The sequence below is a fragment of the Onychostruthus taczanowskii genome, unplaced genomic scaffold (assembly GCF_017590055.1).
Source record: "Onychostruthus taczanowskii isolate IOZ18803 unplaced genomic scaffold, ASM1759005v1 scaffold32, whole genome shotgun sequence".
Lineage (NCBI taxonomy): Eukaryota > Metazoa > Chordata > Aves > Passeriformes > Passeridae > Onychostruthus > Onychostruthus taczanowskii.
Genome location: NW_024500572.1, coordinates 6,861,640 through 6,878,792, shown reverse-complemented (window position 1 = coordinate 6,878,792; position 17,153 = coordinate 6,861,640). Strand labels below are relative to the sequence as shown.

The following is a 17,153-nucleotide window of genomic DNA, read 5'->3' as shown; positions in this document are numbered from 1 at the left end:
CCCCTGGGATGGCTTTTCAGCCCCTGCTACAACAGAAAACAAGGACATGCCTTCTCTTGAGGAAAACCTGGACTTTTCTGTCCACACCACAAAACCCTCTCTCTGGACCTCGACATCAAAGGTGGCTCAGGATCTGAGCAGCACTGGGGACCAGTCAAAGGACCTTGCTGGTCACATGGATGAACTTCCAGGAACCATCTCAAAAAAGAATGAAGCCAAACAAGCATCTGAAGGAAACCAGTGGAAGCAAATGAAGGAGCCCAAAGCAGTGACCAAGGCTCAGCCAGAGGAGCTGCCATTCCCTGGGCCTGGTAGTGCTTCAGTGCAGAGGCAAAATACCAGTGGCCTGGAAACAGGAGAGGATTTGGAAGGGAAGATGTTGCTTGCCCACCTAGCTGCTAGTGAGAGAGATGAAGTCCCAGCAGAGACCTGGGCTCTTCCCTCAACAGCACTGCCCGTGGAAGTCTCCTCCAGCCCTCAGTCAGCAGTGGATGTCTGTCCCCATGATGTATTATACGTTTCTGATCTCATCACATTTTCCTCTCGCTTCTGCGGCCCAAATTCCCCTGTGAACAAGACCATGGTGTTTGGTTCATCTCTGGAAATGGTGGAGGTAATCATGGAGCTGATCACCACCACGGACCGGGGCCGAGGCTTTGCGATGCTCTTCGAGTACAGGAACATCACTGACCCCAGCAGTGTGGATGCTGTGAGGCAGGAGAGGAGGGAAAACATGATGGTGCTGGCCATTGGAACAGGGATTGTTGTCTTTGCTCTTGCTTTGCTCTCTGCCTTCTGCGTAGCTTGCAGGTAAGGTGATGCCAGAGCCTTGGAAGCATGTGACATTATCCACAGGGAAATGACCAGAAAAGAGCTACATTCCCAGAGAAGAGCTAGATTTCCAGAGAAGAGTTACCTTTCCTTTGCTCTGCTAACTCCTACTGTCCTCCAAATGTGGTGAAGTGGGTACAGAGTAAGTCAATGTCCCTCACTGCTTCTGCCCATGGCTCCTCAGTTTTCTCTCCTACTTCTACAGCTCCTGTACCTCAGATTTATTTTCTTTTTCCTGCAGAAATACCTGAATAGTCAGGACTTTCCTGGACATTTTTTGTTTCAATGGCAGTGGTGCCTTTGAATCTCAGCTTTTGGCTGATTCAAAATCAGCAGAGGAAGATCATCCTTCCTTGAGTCTCCTGAGCAGGCTGAGCTGAGATGCAGTCACTGCATCTTTTCACAGAGATCCCACAGTTTGGCTCTAACTAACCATCACTAGCACTCTGCAGAAAAGTAAATAATAACCAAAGCATTACCACATAGAATTAAGATTTAAAAATATTTTCCCATCTGTAGCATATTTTATCCTAGAGACTGTGCAGAAATTCTAAATCCAGTGCATTCAGTGTGTTAAGAAGTCGTCTGCACATCCCTTTGATGCTGGGGAAGAGCCCAGAGCCATGCTGCAGTAGCTCTCATTGTTCCCAAATGCAATCCAAAACAATCCATTCAAATGAGCTGATGGTCAGGCTGGGTTGTGTCTTTCCAGGTCCTGATGCTAACTAGTTAAATGCTAACAGTTACACAAGCATGCCTCTCCAGTCAATTGCTTTTCTTTTATGTATTTCTTTTCTCTATATCTATCCAAGGAACACTTCTCCGCCCCCCAGCATATGTTTGCATTTTTCCAACTCCCTAGTGAAAACATTTTTGTAGAAACAGTGATTTATTTCTCTCCCTTCCAACAAATTCAAAACAGAGCCCATTCTCCCCAGGTTTTTGTCAAAATAAACACCGTTTTTCAAATGATTTGCCTTCCATGGAAACATCAGGTAAACTGAAACAAGCAGTGCCCCTCGCAGGGCTCCACTCTGGGCTGGGTATTGGCAGGAGTGTTCATTTCCCAGAGCCATCAAGCAGCTGCTCTGGTTTCTCCCCTGCCTCATCCAGCGTGAATCCTCCAGCCCCAGAGGCTCAGGATTGCCCAGACACCCCTGGACACTGGGGCTGGTTTGGCAGAGCCATTTGGTTTTCCTTGTCCTGATGGAGGCTGCGTTTCAGCTCTGGCGGAATAAACACACAATGCAGGGCAATCCCACTGGGCAGCAGAGAACGTGGGCACAGTGGTGAAGCTTAAATATCATCTCTCTTCTGTATATATAGAAATTCCTGCTTTCAGGGTCTGAACTTTCTGTAGCTGTAAGAGTTAAACTTGCATGTATTACATCTAACTAACCTTTTTGTTTTTAAAGAGCTTGCAGAACACTAATTTAGACCACAATTTTTTGCTAGCTCTAAAGGAAAAAATCTGGTGGAAAATGTCTTCCAGATACCAAATACTTTATTTTTATACCCTCGCCAATCTTCAAAAGAGACAGAAACAGGCTCCCTTTGCTATGGCAGCAGTCTGGGCTGATACACATGTTGAGTAGGCTGTTCTTGCTCCAATACCCCTATTTAATTTCACTGTAACAATCCATGAAGCAGAGTATTATTCAACCCAAAAGTGCACCGGCAATCTGAGGCTCCACTGGCTGAGGTTTCCTCTGCAAAGCCTGTTTAGAAAGTCAGGCCATGCTGCTCACATTCACAGTTTGGCTTTTTGCTTGTTAGATGTTTACAAAATAATGTTCTGCTCTTGCTGACCAACAGAAGAAAACAGTCCACAGGGCTTCAGCCCCACCCACCAATGTTTGTGTGTTCTGGTCACTGGGAATACATCCTACAGGGGTGCCTATGGCACAGGATTAGGCTTGCTTCTTTTAACACTGGCATTTATGCCTCTTCATTGCTCTACAACTCTCTTTTTTTTTTTTTTTTTTTTTTTTTTTTTTTTTTTTTTTTTTTTTAAGAAGATACCTATGCCTCAACCAGCTACTGACTGAATGTAAATAATGAAAATAGAGACTACACCTGCTCCTTTAGCCTCTTGACACGGTGTTTACTGTCCCAGCCTCCTGTATTCCCTGCATGCTGCTCCTGGGAAGCTTTGATTACACCTCTCTATTTTTTGTCAGAGCATTTAAGTGAGACCAGGTGGAAGCGATGCCATGACCTGTGCTGAGTTACCTCACCTGTGTTGCACTGGAAGAGCCTTTTCTCCCTCTTTACTGTGCTAACTGCTGTAAGGGTGTTGGTGCCTGGCCCCAGAACCTCTGGCACTGCTTGGAGCTCGCCTACAGCTCACAGCTGTGGGGTTTTAATGCAGCTCAGAATAAGACTGCTGAGGCCATTAAGCACTAAGCATTAAACTTCTTTTAGATTGAGCCTATCAAGCTCTATTTTATGCTTCTTGTCCTAAATAGGGGCTTGAAATGAGGTGTCAAATGTGTATTAGCCACAGTCTGTCCTCACTGCAGAAAATGGCAGGGTGGCACGGGGTGGGCTCAGGGGGGAGATGATGCTGCTCTACCAGTGCAGCAGACTCAGAGCTGGGACCAGCCCCCTGAGGCACAGGACCCTGTCCTGGCTGGACTGGGCACTGCAGGGGATGCCAAGAGGAACCTGGAAGCTCTTGGCCTTGTAAACTTGCCTTCAACTTTCTTTTCTCTTCATACTTTATTTATTCCTCTGGTACCAGGTTCAGCTGTTGATTTTTTTTTTTCCATTTCTGTCTGCTGCTCTTGCTTAGCTAAAAGTAGCAGGCTCAGCCTTGCCAGGAGTAGAAATGGCCTGGGATGGGCTTGGCAGCCACTGCCACTCCAGTGCACCAAGTCATCAGCAGTATCTGCTCAGGCTCATTGCATTGAGCAGGGTAAAGCTCTCTGGGGAAACTCCAAGTCTCTGCCACACTGCAGCTTTTGTTTTCTACTTGGGGAGGGAATGAAAGCTTCAGTTGTTAGTTGGCCAATAATTCTAATTACTTTTGGCCATGAAGCCTGGCTGGAGTAATGGGGGATTTTTTATTTTCTTTCCCAAGCCCCAGGAACAACAGATACATCCATCTTATTTAATTTTAATCCTGTCCCATGCAGTCAAACTTTTGCTGTATGGTTGCAACCCATGTAAAGCTGCACTTTACGTCTGCATAGCCTCCCAACCCTTGAGTGTGCAGTGACTCCATCCAGCCTTCAGTGTTGCCATCTCTCCCCACCCAAGCTGCCCTGCCAGTCACTGCCTGCTGCCCATCTGTCACCTGGGGTGAGAATTTCCCTTTGCAACAACCTGGGTTGCATCCCATCAGTCAGTGCCTAATGCTCCCCCGTGTCTGCAGTGTCCCCTGGAGAACCATTGGGCACAGACTACTCTTGTTTCAGTCATTATCAGCTCCACCAGTGCCAGCCTTTGTGATATCTTTGAGTCTTATTCATCCAATAGTTTATAACACTAGTTGTTTAATAATCTCAGTTTTAGTAAAATTGTGAAAAAAAAAGGCTAAGAACATGAGTGTGTCTCCCTTCAGCCAAGAGGCACGTTCATCCCATCATTGCTGCCACAGCACTGCCTTTTAGTGAAACAGTCACACAAATGAGCAGCATCTGATGCTCTCTGCTTGCTAAATATAACCCAGTATGCAGTATTAGCTATGCAGATGAAATATTCTGTCTAGCAGGATAGGAGGGATGTCACTGCCCAGACTGAAGGATCTCAGTCCTGCTGTTCAGTTAGTGATGTGAAAGAGCAGCTGTCAGGGGGAGCCTGGTGGGACTTGGCAGAGGTCTGAGCTCTGCTCCTGCTTTTGCAGCGAGCAGAGGAAGAAGATGACAGCTTCTTCTCTTCTTCAGCTGACTTTCCACCACATGAGCATATAATTTTCTCCCCTTGTTTACAGGCCTTGCTGCCTTGAGTCTTGGCAAGTATTTTGGATGCTCATAACCTGCTGGGTTCCCCTTGCAGGATGAGCAGAGCCGAGAACTTTCCTGCTGTGGATCTTTAACTCACTCGAGGGCTTGTTGTTGTTGTTGCTGTCTCTCCTTTTCAGGCAGAGAACGTGCCCCAAAAGGAGCTCATCCAACGCATGCAGTGACCAGGAGGTTAGTGCTAATGGCTTCAGCAATTTCTCTTTCTCTCTTTCATATTGGCTGTTGCACTGTTTATCTGACGATGTTTACTGGGGCATGTTCTGAGTTGTAGAACAGGATCCAGAACTCCACTGTCGATATCAATGAGCTCCAGCTGGTGGTGCCAAGCCGGGAGAATGAAAACAACAACCACTCTGTGAGCCGGGAGCAGGCGGGTGAGTGCGGGCATGGGCCGGAGCGGGTCAGGGCAGCCCGAGCCCCGGGCACTGCCCCAGACCCTTCCTTCCCCACAGGTCACTGTCTCATGCACAGCTGGAGAGCTACTCCACAGCAGAAAGCCTTTGTTGTGGGCACTGTCCCTTGCTGCTCCCCCTCCCTGGTAGGGTAATTCCCCTGGCAAGGAGCTCACGCAAGCACAGCTCCAGCACGCTGCCAACGCAAGCTGTGACAGCACATGGCACTGCAGAGACACTGGGTTAGCAGAGCAAATGTGCTGGGCTCAGGCTGCCACAAACCACTTACACAGACCCCTGAACTGGGGAGCAGTTTCACCTGCCCCGGGCCTAACTTTGTCCAGAAAGGACGGGTTTTCCAATGCTCAGATTGTCTTTGGCCAGCTCCAGCTCCCAGAGCTCCCTGTTTCTGTGGGTCTGTGTGGATGGAGGTGCTGTGGGTGACATTTACCTCACAGTGTGCTTCCAGGAAAAAGCATCCCAGCCAGTGTCACTTGCTGCAATTCTGAGTCACAACACATGAACTGTCCCAGTGCCCTTTTTGGTTAGTGGAGGCCAACAGGGAGTGACTTTATGCTGTGCTGTGACACACCTTCAGTTTCCCAGTGGTGGCACACACTCAGCTCTCACAAGGGTACCTCCAAAAAACGCTAATTCTGTACTCCCAGCCATGACAGCTTCCCATCTCCTTCTTGAGGAGGCTGTGGCCAGAGTTGTCCTTGCCTGGATCAGATGCCAGGCCCTGGGGACACATGCAGACACACATCCCCCTCCATGGCTGTCCCTGGAGCATCAGACTGCCTGTAGGAGCAGGTTCACTGGGGTTTAACCAGAAACTACAGCTCCCAATATTAGCAGGTGTGAGTAAATACAAATAAATAATGAGTTGAGCAAGTCTGCAAGTTTTTGATCTGCAGCACAACCTCATGTGTTTAACACAAGGAATTTCAGTTAATGTCTGTTTTTATTAGAAAGCACACCCAAGGGTGTTTCTCCTCTCCTCTTTTGTTTTGTTTTTAAAAGCTTGCAGTTTCAGGAGAGCAAACTGTTGACTTGAATTCTGTTCTGGCTGGTGCAACAGCCAGCCAAAGGCTGTTCTAGATTGTCTGGGGAGGGAGGGAGGGATGAAGGTTTGGCTCCTCTTTTGTTTTGTTTTTAAAAGCTTGCAGTTTCAGGAGAGCAAACTGTTGACTTGAATTCTGTTCTGGCTGGTGCAACAGCCAGCCAAAGGCTGTTCTAGATTGTCTGGGGAGGGAGGGAGGGAGGGAGGGAGGGATGAACGTTTGTTATGGAGGAGTTGGAAACAGATGTTTTGGACTCTTGCAAGCAGAGCAAAAATCTTTATTGATTTTTTTCCTTTCTCAGTCACTTCCTGCAGAGGCAGCACAGAACGGTCTCCTCAGGACACTGACCCAGATGTGCCCTCCTCCATCTCTGCAGTGACCACTGAGACTGGGAGTGATGAAGTGTTTATCATTTCTGCTGGACCTGGGACCAGTGGGCTGAGCTTTACCACCTACAGGATACAGGTACATTCCCCAGCATCTCTAGCAGGCTGCAAGACGTCCCTCTTGGACAGCACTTGTCATACCTGTCCATTTTTGCCTAATGCCCACTTTCTGGAAAGGCAGGGACTGAAGCAGGCAGTTCTCCTACCCCTCAAGCTGAGCTGCCGTCAAATGATGTGGGCTGTGATCCCCTGCGCCTGTATCTTCCCAGCTTTGGGAAGAGCAAATGCAGAACCCTACTAGCAAATCATGGAGATGCTTGCCAGCAGACAGCAGGACCAACCTGCAGAGGTGTTAATTGGCAAAGCTGATGTTCCATTAAAATTACCACCTGTAGCAAATGAAAGACCTGAGAGTCAGACCTACTCCTGCCCACCACTCCAAGGGATCAGGGAAGTTACTCAGCTCCTCAGCATGCCAGAAAGTCTCTCACCAAGCTGATGTGAAAATTAACAGCTTAGACTCCAAAAAAATCAAATACTTCAAGTGAAAGCACTGAGGCCCTCACAAATTCACAGACAGAAACTTGAATTGATTCAGCAGTCTCTCTCTTATTTTAGTTCTTTCCCCTGGACTCCTGGTCCTTTATTTGTTTAGAGACAGATGATGGCTCACAAGCCTCAGGTCTGGCTGTCACCTCTTCAGCCTTGAGTGAGTGCAGACAGAGCACATCCACTGCAAGTGTCTGCTAAAGCCTTTCCCAGGTCAATACTCCAGTGCCCTGTCTCTTTTTCCCACAAGAGGATAAACAACCAGCACAAGGAACTCACATGCCCAGGACAGGCTGTGTAATACTTCTGTCACAGTTTACAAAACAAAAGCATTCTCTATCCCTGCACTTGCTTAGGAAATTAGCCAGGAGGCCAGGCTGGTCAGGATTTTCCTACACTGGTGTAAGGCACGTGCTGAGCTTTGCCTCCAGCTGGCCAACCTGATGAACAGAGAGAGGGAAAGAAAGGAAAACAGCTCTGGAGCCTTCCCTTGCCTGAACCTGACCTTCTGTGAAGCAGGGCACTGGGAGTTGTAGCCTTGAACAAACCTGGTCCTTTCCAAAGCAGAGAGCTTCACCTGGTGGCAACCCCACACACATCCAACTTCTAGGCAGCAGGGAAAACCATTTTCCTGCCCCTTTTCTCCACTTTAGTCAGAAGGAACGAAGACACATACACACCCCATTTCTATTCTGACATTGCTTCTGCAAGCAGCCTTCAGAGGGCATTTATACATAAAAAAATAAAAGAGTGCTAAAACAATGAAAGTAAGCAAAAAATTAAACACTATTAAAAAATTTAAACATTATTAAGTCAGAAATATTATTTAAAATATTAATAAAAAATATTATTAAAAAATTAAACATTATTAAGTCAGAAAGCATCTCCTCAGTGATGTCCATGCAGCACACAAGTGAGGCAATACTCCCAACCAAATTCCTCAAGGAACCAAGGCTGGAAGCATGGCAGGCCTTTTAAAAAGCCCTGGGTATCTTCCCACTGCTGAAGACCATCCTCTCCAGGGCTGTGGAAATTGAGCACAGCAGACAAATTACAAACCTGCACTCAAACAGGTTCTCATCAGGCCACTCGATTCTGAGGGCTCCTGGATGTCAGACGTGTTTACAGCTGAATTTTTAGGTGTGTATTTTTAGGGTGTGAAGTGCTGCTGGCCAGCCAGCCTCCAGGCCTCACAGAGGATGTGGTGTGTGGCTTTGTGGCCAGCACTAGGCAGTGGGATGAGATATCTGCTGGAGCACAGCCAGTTCCTTGGCAGGAGCTGAGCAGTTATCCCCTTGTGAAAACATGTGTGAAATCCTGAGCCTTCACAGCACAGTAAATAATGCCAGCAGACTCACCTCACGCAAAATGCTTGACTAGAATTTGTTAAATTATAAGGAGATTTCATTAAAAAAATTATCTTGACCTCTTCCCTGAGAAATTGTGTGTGGCTGCTTGGTCCTGTGCTGCCCACCAAGTGTGAGCCTGAGCTCAGCTGGGCCTGAGCCTGTGATTAAGTGGCTTTTGCTCAGCAGCTTTTCAAACCTATTTGAAGACACCAGTCCTGTGTTGTGAGGGAAGAGCTGGGAGAGCATAAAAACCCCTCTGTTTGTGACTGGTGTGAGGAAATGGAGGGTGGGGTGGCTTTTGGGGAGACTCCAGGTGTCCTCCAGTAGTCATGGCTTGCTAAATCCCCTTTGGTTTAAGGCACCATTCACCCTTTGGCTGATTATGACTATGATCTCTGTTTTCTGATCAGACACAGCAAGTTTCAGATGGAAAGGTTTGAGTAAAGAGTATGATCATGGAAGCTTAACAAACATCTATTGCCAAAACATTTTCCAAAGTCTAGAAAATACACTCTTCATCTTCCCAGTTCCTTCCAGTGTACCTATCACAAAACCAGTAGACAATTTTTACATCAGTTTGGAGGTATTTATAATAATATTAGAATAATAAATCCCAAGAAAGCTTGAAGGGGCCACTAAGGAGAAGACAGCTGACTTAAAACTTTATAAATATTGTCCCTTTAATAAAATCTTAGACTAGGAGCTTAATATGGAAACCAACTTATCCTGAGCCTGGTGCCTCTCCTGGCTTCCTACTGAGTTTCTTTTTCTGATCTAGTGCTAATTTCTTGCCTCTCTGCCCATCCATTTCCAATATGACACATTCACTAAATAGTTTCTTTGATTTGCAGAAACTCAGGAGATTCAGATTCTCAGAAATAACAAATTAGATGTTTCTGGTTTCTCAGGATTTTAAAATCCAGGACACTGTGGGATTTATTTCAGACACTCTTTAAGGACTGTGTAAACTTTGGGAATATGGATTTTGAATTCTTCTCATGACAACCATATTCGCACAGCTGAAAATTAAAAATATGTACAGAGTTGTGTAACAGGAGGCTTAAATAACAGGTGAGGTCTTAGTAAGAATGAAAGGAGATTCACAGAAATTTCAGGAATTCTCTAACTTTCCTGGTTCTAAGCTTATATCAATATTAAGGACAAAAACCGTGATTTCAAATGCAACATCAGAACTTATAAAGTATGGAAGAGATGTTTGTCTATAGTTCATTCCCATGTCTGATCATCTCTGCTCATTCACAGGGCTGGTGACAGCAGTTTAAGGTAGTCTCACCTCTGATGATGCCAATTTTACAGCTGTCTGGATGTCTTGTTCTACTCCTAAAGCATGTTGTCCACCTGAACAACATTTTTAATGTGAAATGCAAATCTTCTTGGCTCCAATCCAGTTCTTGTTCTTGTTCTATTCAGCACAGACACTGAGAGCAGATTATTTCCTTTCTCTTTATTTTTTATTATTTTTAATTCTTCCCTTACAGAGGACAAAGAGAACCACTTACTTCAGTCTTTTCTCCCAAACTGTGCATTTTTGAGACTTCTGATTCTCTTCCTGCTAGCTTTGGGATTTCTTTCAGTAGGCTCCATCCCCCTTAAGTTTTATTTCCCCAGACAGACACACCTGGAGCCTTCCAAGAGCCAAGCAGAGTGGAAGAATTCTGTTTTACACAGTGAAGTTTATGACTCTGATCTGTCAAATACTTTCAGTAAAATTAAGCTGTAGATATTTCATATATTTAGTGAGGGTTGTAGGACTACATCTTACGTAACTGAAATTTCCCACTTCAGCTTTAAACCCTAAACTGGGGGAGCAAGATAAAACTTTCCTCCAGGGAAGCCAGTGAGCTTCAGGCAGCACACTGGAAGAACAAGGAAGAGAAGCTGCATTCCTGTGTCCTCTGAGAACGACTGAATCAGTCCCTCTCTCGCACCAACAGCCTGTTTCCAAATTGTTTTAAAAACGTTTTGATGAAAGATGCCTACAGACGATCTTTATTTACTCTTTTCAGGACAAAAACCTGAAAAGAAGCGTCACAAGCCCGGCCTCTGTGTCTGACTGGCTGAGCTCCCACCCCACAGCTGCAGGAGCGGACGCTGCTGAGAAGGGGAACGCGCAGCTGGAGAATCCCTGTCCCCGGCAGCGCACCTGGAGCGCCCGCACCTTCCACGACCTCCTGGCTCCCATCCCACAGCTGCAGAAAAGATGGTGCAGCTGGAGCACCAACAGCCCCTTCACAAAGCTGGTTGACAGCAGCGTGAGTCCTGCAGGGAGGGGAGCGTGCTGGGGTCTCAGCTCCAGTATTTCCCCACTGTTCACTCATGGGACACGTTTTCCCCTTGGCCAGTGCCTCACCTCTCTGTCCTGCAGTGCAAACACGTCTCAGTCCATCTTCCTTGGTGTATGGGAAAGCCTCTGGCCTAATTATATTGTAATTTAGCCAGGCTTTCCTACAATATTAAGCAGCTGTATTTTCCAGCAGTTGGCACCTGGTTAAGAAATTATCCCCAGTCCAGAAGAACATTAAAAAATGCCTTCAGACAAGATTATCTCATTGAGTGTTCTGACATGTGCTTTTCCCCCCAGTTATGCCTTGAATTTATTATAATTGATGTATTATTATTGCACTGCAAGGAATTCGTAGGTGTGGCAGGGATATCTGGGTCTCACTGACTGTAGTCATCAAACCAACAGCTTGTTACAAAGCTAATAAAGGATGTTTCTTCCTTTTTAAGGTAATAACATAGGTTTTTGCTAAAGAATGCATCTTACCTCTAAAATAACCAGGAATTTTAACTTTCAGTTCTCTCAGGATCAAAGTTTTGAGAGAGAGCTGCTTTTCATGGCATGTCTGCTAATTTTGTACTGTTTTGTGCAGGGTTTTTCTACAGCTGCAAGACCCCAAGGTGTGCCAACCAGAAAGGTAATCTCAGCCACTGAGATCGAGGGAGCATCAGAGACTGTTTACTCTGATTCATCTGCCAGTAATGCCTCCTATCCCCTCACTCTGTCTGCACAGAGGCAGCGAAAGTTAACCTCCTGCAATCTGAAGAAATCCAGATTTGGAAACCCTTATTTTGGATTTTTAGCCAGTTCCCCTGACAGCAAACATATGAGGTCCTTAGATCCCTCAAGACATCTAGGGGCAGCATCTCCAGTTAACAGCCAAAGCCCCAAAAATCTTCTAGAGAGCTCCAACCCACTGAAAATCAACTTGGTTAACGGCTCAAAAACAAAGGAGCTTATGGTAGAAACAGACAAAAACAAACCCGTTTTTGTTATTTCTGAAGAAGGGGATGATCAGCAGCCTCTGGTCCTGGCAGAACACCTCAGTCAGTGTGGAGATCACCTGTCAGAGCAAAATGCTGTGTATGCTCCGGCCGTGCCAGAGAAACAGCCGGCGGTTCTGACTGCGGAGAGGAGCAGCTCTGCCCCCTTCCCACCGAGCCTTCCCCTTTGGGGAAAATCCCCCACATCATACCAAGGCCAGGGGAAGGCCCCCAGCTCCTCCAGGGACCAGCAGAGCTCAGCAGGTGCAGATGCCAGCACTGCTGAGCCCTCACAGAACTGCAGCACCCCCGCTGCTCCCACGCTGTGCCAAGCTTCAGTCCAGTGATGTCCTCGGAGAGACAGGAACATCAGTTCCCAAAGCCAGAGGGAGCAGGGACACGAGCAGAGCAGAAGCTGTGCCGAGTTGAGTGTGGCAGTCACACGTGGCAGCTTTGTTGAGAGCAGCCTTTGCTTCGCAGACGTTGGGACTGAGATTGCAAGGACACAAACCACAACACAACTCCCCTTCAGCTCACTAACCTCATCTCTCTTCTCCTGCATGAGACTTGGATGTAGTTTGTACAAGAAAGCATCCTCTGGAAAGGCACTTCAGAGTGCAGAACCCCTTTCCTGGGATGGGAGTGAAAGTAACCTGGGGTGGTTACACTGTGGTTTATATCTGAAATGTCAATCAGTCCCTGTCCCTGTGGCATCACTTGAGTCTTTCTGTTAGGAGCTCTGAGTTAGCTTCTGTTTATAGCTCTGCCTGTACAATCCAAGCCTTGCCAAGCCAAGGGTAAGAATTCAATCATGCATGTTTGCATACAGTTTTGTAAACTTCATTTTAAGTATTTCATAACTTCTGCAGTCTAGCACAAAGCTTACCAAGCATTAGCAGCTCTAATATTAAAGAACAAGATTATCTCATCTCCTAACTCTTTAGAGAAGTGTACAGACAAGCTGAGCAACCCAATACCAGATGCTTGTTCTATTAAAGTCTGATGTAGCTTTATCTTTGTTAGGTCTACATAGGCTTAGAACACCTCAGTCCACTACATTAAATGACTCCTCATGGCAACAGGAGCATGTGTACAAAAACACTGAAATACTAGGAATAGTCTCCAGCATCCAACACTTGGATATTTGCAGCTGCTCTGATCCTATATTCACCAGCTATTTATTGCTGGTAACGCACATTGACTAGAGAACTATTCCCCTTCCTTTAGCAGGCAAGACTTGAAAGACAAAATTAAGGTGGGGCAAACTTGAGTGCTCACTTTCTTTAGAAATTAACCCTACGTGGCTGTGCCTCCCTGAGTACAAGTCCAGGGCATTCAATGGAACACTGAACCAAAGGGAAGCCTGCTAGTCCTATTGCCTTTAATAACCCCATCAGTATTTTAATTTCCTCCTGGTGATATTTTCCTATCTTTGCAAGAGACTCCTGCATGTTTGTCCCACAATTCAGAATTGTTTTTCTCTCTTAAATTAAACAATTCCCTCTGAAGCTGCATTTTGCAGCTGAAACAGCACATTGTTTTAAAGCAATAGTATGTCATAAAACAGGTGTCAGAAAGAAATCTTCTGCACAAGTCTTCCCCTGTATTAGCTGCAGTGTGCATCCAGTTATCTTAATCCTTCTCTGTGAAGGCATTTAAGACTGATTGCTGAAATATTTAACTGAATTATTTATGGTTTCACCTGCTGTTACAGCTTCCATTTGCCACCATTAATGTCTGAGATATGCAACACAAGACTATAGGTTTTGCCTTATATTTTCTCTGTGTGTTTACATGTCTACCTAGACATAGAAGCTGTGCAGCTGGTAGCAGTGGAAGCAAAAACACATTTGCCCTTTAGCAGTTGACTCAAACATGAACAGCAAACAAGCCTCTGCATTTATTATTTCCAGACTGTGCTCAGTGCCAAAGTCTGGTTCCATGTTGGTTGGTTCTTTTTTGGTGGGTACTTTTTTTTGTTGTTGTTGTTTAAATTAATGCTGCTTGATTCAAAGGGAAGAGATTAATATATTTATGGTTTTAAAAATATTTAGAAGTCTTCAGTACTCTAACAATAACTTCCACTGCATTAAATTAATATACACTGTAATTTAATGTTCTGTTACTTATTACATTTCTAAAGTTTGAAATACTAAAATCTACTTTTGAAAAGTACTTGTGTTCAATTATTGACAATAGTTACACTTGAAGGGCTGGAAAAAGTGGCTTTTTCAATAAAAGCATGTTTAACCACTCATTTCTATGGTGTAACAACACTTAATTTGTTTTGCTGAAAGCCTGAGCCGTGCCTCGGAGCACCAGGAGAGCGTGTGGGGTACCCCAGTGGTGGCAGAAGAGCAGAAAAGCAAACACTCCTTTTTACATCCTTCCCAATTTCTCTGAGACTGAAGGTGAGGTGGTTGTTTACACCAACCTCCTCCAGCACCTGTTGTGTAACCAAAGACCAGACTTTGCTCACCAGGTTTGTCTAACTGCTGCCACAGGAGGTTTCTGTGGGAGCTGGTGTTTCCTTTCAGATCCATCAGTGCCTGCTGCAGCAGCATATGGGCAATTATTCATGGGACTGCACCAGACACCCTGGCCTGTACACACACACACACATATATATATATATGTATATACACACACATACATTATATATACACACACATAATTGTGGTGAGAGAGGCCCTGCTCCTGATGAACATGCAATATTGAACGCTGCTGCTTATTCTCTGAACAGAGGTGGCTGATTGATTAACTATTTAAAGGTGATGCCTTCTGCCTCTAGAAGATGCTGAAGCCCCGTGCCTGCAGGTACCCCAGGGGAGACTTCAGTTCCTGACCTGCCTTTTGAAGCTTTTTTGTTTGATTAGGGTTTTTTAAATTTTTTTAAAGCAGATCACTAAAATTAACTGCTAAAAAGGTATTTGTGTTATAATTTGTATTTTCAAAGAAAGTATAAAATATTTTCCTCCTCTTACAGCCAAAGCAACTGTATTGAAGTTCTCATATTTTCTTTTCTTTTTTTCCCCAGGAAGACAAACAGCTTCTACCTAAACTCTTAAAAAAGTCACAGTGCAGAGTTAAGAAATTCTGAAAGCTCTGGGTGGAATAAAGCGCTTTAATACTCTCAGCTGTAAATATTGACTAGGATTAGTTTTTAAATAGTATTACTTATGGCATTTATTTTGTCCTAACAGCTATTATTACTTTGGAGAGCTATGCTGCCACTTTTAATGACAGAAAACCTCATCCCTCATGCATGGGCTTGGATTCAGTTTTACCCTTGTGCAGTGCAGGGTTTGCTGTGTGATTCTGTGTTCTGTAACCAAGCAGTGAAGGGGATAAGCACTCCAAACACCCACTGAAGAGGGGGGAAAAAATCATTCCAATCACAATTGCATGGGGGGAAAATGCAAAAAAAAAACCATTATAGAGCTAGCAAAGAGAAGTATTCTATACAACAAAACTGAGAAATATTCACCTTTCTTCTTTTTAAAATGAATTATTCTGGAAAATACTAGTCAAACCCTCTAGCCAATGTGTTAGGTAGACTAAATAGGACAACAATATGTGGGCATTCCCTAATTTTTCACTGTACAAACAGTGCTTCAAAATAAAAGTGTGAAGCTATACAAGCTGACAAGAATCTGGTGTGCTGAGGTTCTTACTGTCAGGTACTTGATCTGGTTGGAAATGGAGGCTCAAAGGGAGAACAACAGATTTAACATCCAGGTGATGCAGCCTAACTTGGAAGATTCAGAATAGCATTTAACAAGAAAAATCCACTTATAACTTAGTAGCAAATCATGAACTGAGGTTTCCTTTCAGAACTCTAACTTTTTGTTAAGCGCAGTTGGTTGCAACTCTTTCTACTCAGAACTGTCTTGTTGGGTTTTTTCCCCTCAGGAGGGTGGCACATGAGCCCTACCAAAACACATTTGACTCAAACAGTCCAGTCAGTAGATTTTATTCTAAACAATTAAAGATTAATTTGAATTGCAAAGGAAAAGAAAAGGTAAGTCCTAAGCCAACACTTAGCTAATGAAAGCAAGTGAAACTCAGCAGCACTGAAAAGAATACCCAACAGAGACTAAATACAGCTTCAACATATATTCATGGTCTGTCTAGAAATGTCTTTGATGTTAAACCTCATATGGCACACTTAGCATTTTTTATAATTCATTTCCTATGGAAACTAATGAGCTTAAGGGTGAAATTACCTCATTGAAAGTCAAAATGGAAGTGTGAAGAAAAGAAGGATGACCTGGAAAGCAGATTTAGAAGCAATCTTTGCATATTAAGCATTGCTGTGGGAAATAGTATAATTAGTTTTCTTCAGAACTTATTCCTTGGAATTGTGTAAGTGGTATTTCAGCTCCCAAACATCATGCAGAAAGAATGTTAGATAAAATAGGTGGAAAAAAATGCAAAATCCTCACATGTTCTTAAAATCAAGATTTTTTTTCCTAACTTTCAGTGACTGTTGACTTATTTTTAAGAGGGCAGACCATAAAAAATAAGACTCCTTTCCAGCAGACTTCTAAGGGACCATAAGAAACCAGATTTTCAGAGCATAATTTGGAATAAGCATTCACTTCCCAAATTCCTAACTCCTTTTACTTGAATCAACTTATTTCCCTAAGCTCTTGCTGCAGGCTAAGCCATCTGCCCCACACAGTTCTACTGAAGACCAAAAATTGGCACCAAATGCATGTGTTTTGTTTGCTGTATGAGAGAACTAAGGATTAATCTTGAACTGCCAAACACCAAGTTTTTCCTGTTAAATACAATGAAAACAGAGTTCAAGCAGAAATTATCCTGTAGAGTTCAAGTACCTGAGCCACTCCAAGGGCTCTAGGAGCTGCCAGTGGCCATACATTTGTTCCCCTCAGTCCCACCAACATTTTTCTTTATTCTTTATGGAGAAAGTGCTTGGAAGAGCTTTGGCTGTGCCAGACCTGATCTCTCAATAGTGCATAAATCCCAAAGCAGCAGCTTCCTCAAACTAAATTAGTTACAAGTCATTTGTGGACATAATGGAGCATAAAACATTTAAATCCACCACTGCAAGTGCAGGGCCAGCCAAAATTACCAGTTTTAAAGGCTACCAGCTCATCTTTCTGGTGCATGGAACAACACTGTGTTTTCAATTTTACAATACTTAACCCGAGTTTGAGTTTCACTTAAATTTAGCCTGACAGCTGGCTTAAGAACAGCAACATAGATTAGCTACAACATTAAAGGGTATCCAGCTTCAAGTATGGGAATGGCAGCAGCACAAAAATCCTGGGATGCTGAACTGCAACTTGAAGCTTAACAACTCTGG

At 44.5% G+C, this 17,153-nt stretch overlaps 1 protein-coding gene across 1 annotated transcript; it reads left to right on the top strand.

The window, feature by feature from the left end:
* The first annotated feature begins 231 nt into the window (after positions 1–231).
* LOC121338913 lies at positions 232–13,494 on the top strand. The gene is made up of 6 exons (XM_041410273.1): positions 232–810; positions 4,916–4,967; positions 5,068–5,170; positions 6,554–6,717; positions 10,564–10,809; positions 11,431–13,494. The coding sequence occupies exons 1-6, from the start codon at positions 251–253 to the stop codon at positions 12,166–12,168; spliced, it is 1,863 nt and encodes a 620-aa protein (XP_041266207.1). The 5' UTR covers positions 232–250; the 3' UTR covers positions 12,169–13,494.
* The last annotated feature ends 3,659 nt before the right edge of the window (positions 13,495–17,153 follow it).

What these genes read in the sequence shown, in the direction of transcription:
- LOC121338913 (XM_041410273.1), top strand. Translation starts at nt 251, where the DNA reads ATGAAGGAGCCCAAAGCAGTGACCAAGGCTCAGCCAGAGGAGCTGCCA. An exon ending in TGTGAGCCGGGAGCAGGCGG is followed by an intron (nt 5,171 to 6,553) that starts GTGAGTGCGGGC and finishes TTCCTTTCTCAG; the next exon opens with TCACTTCCTGCAGAGGCAGC. An exon ending in CAAAGCTGGTTGACAGCAGC is followed by an intron (nt 10,810 to 11,430) that starts GTGAGTCCTGCA and finishes TGTTTTGTGCAG; the next exon opens with GGTTTTTCTACAGCTGCAAG.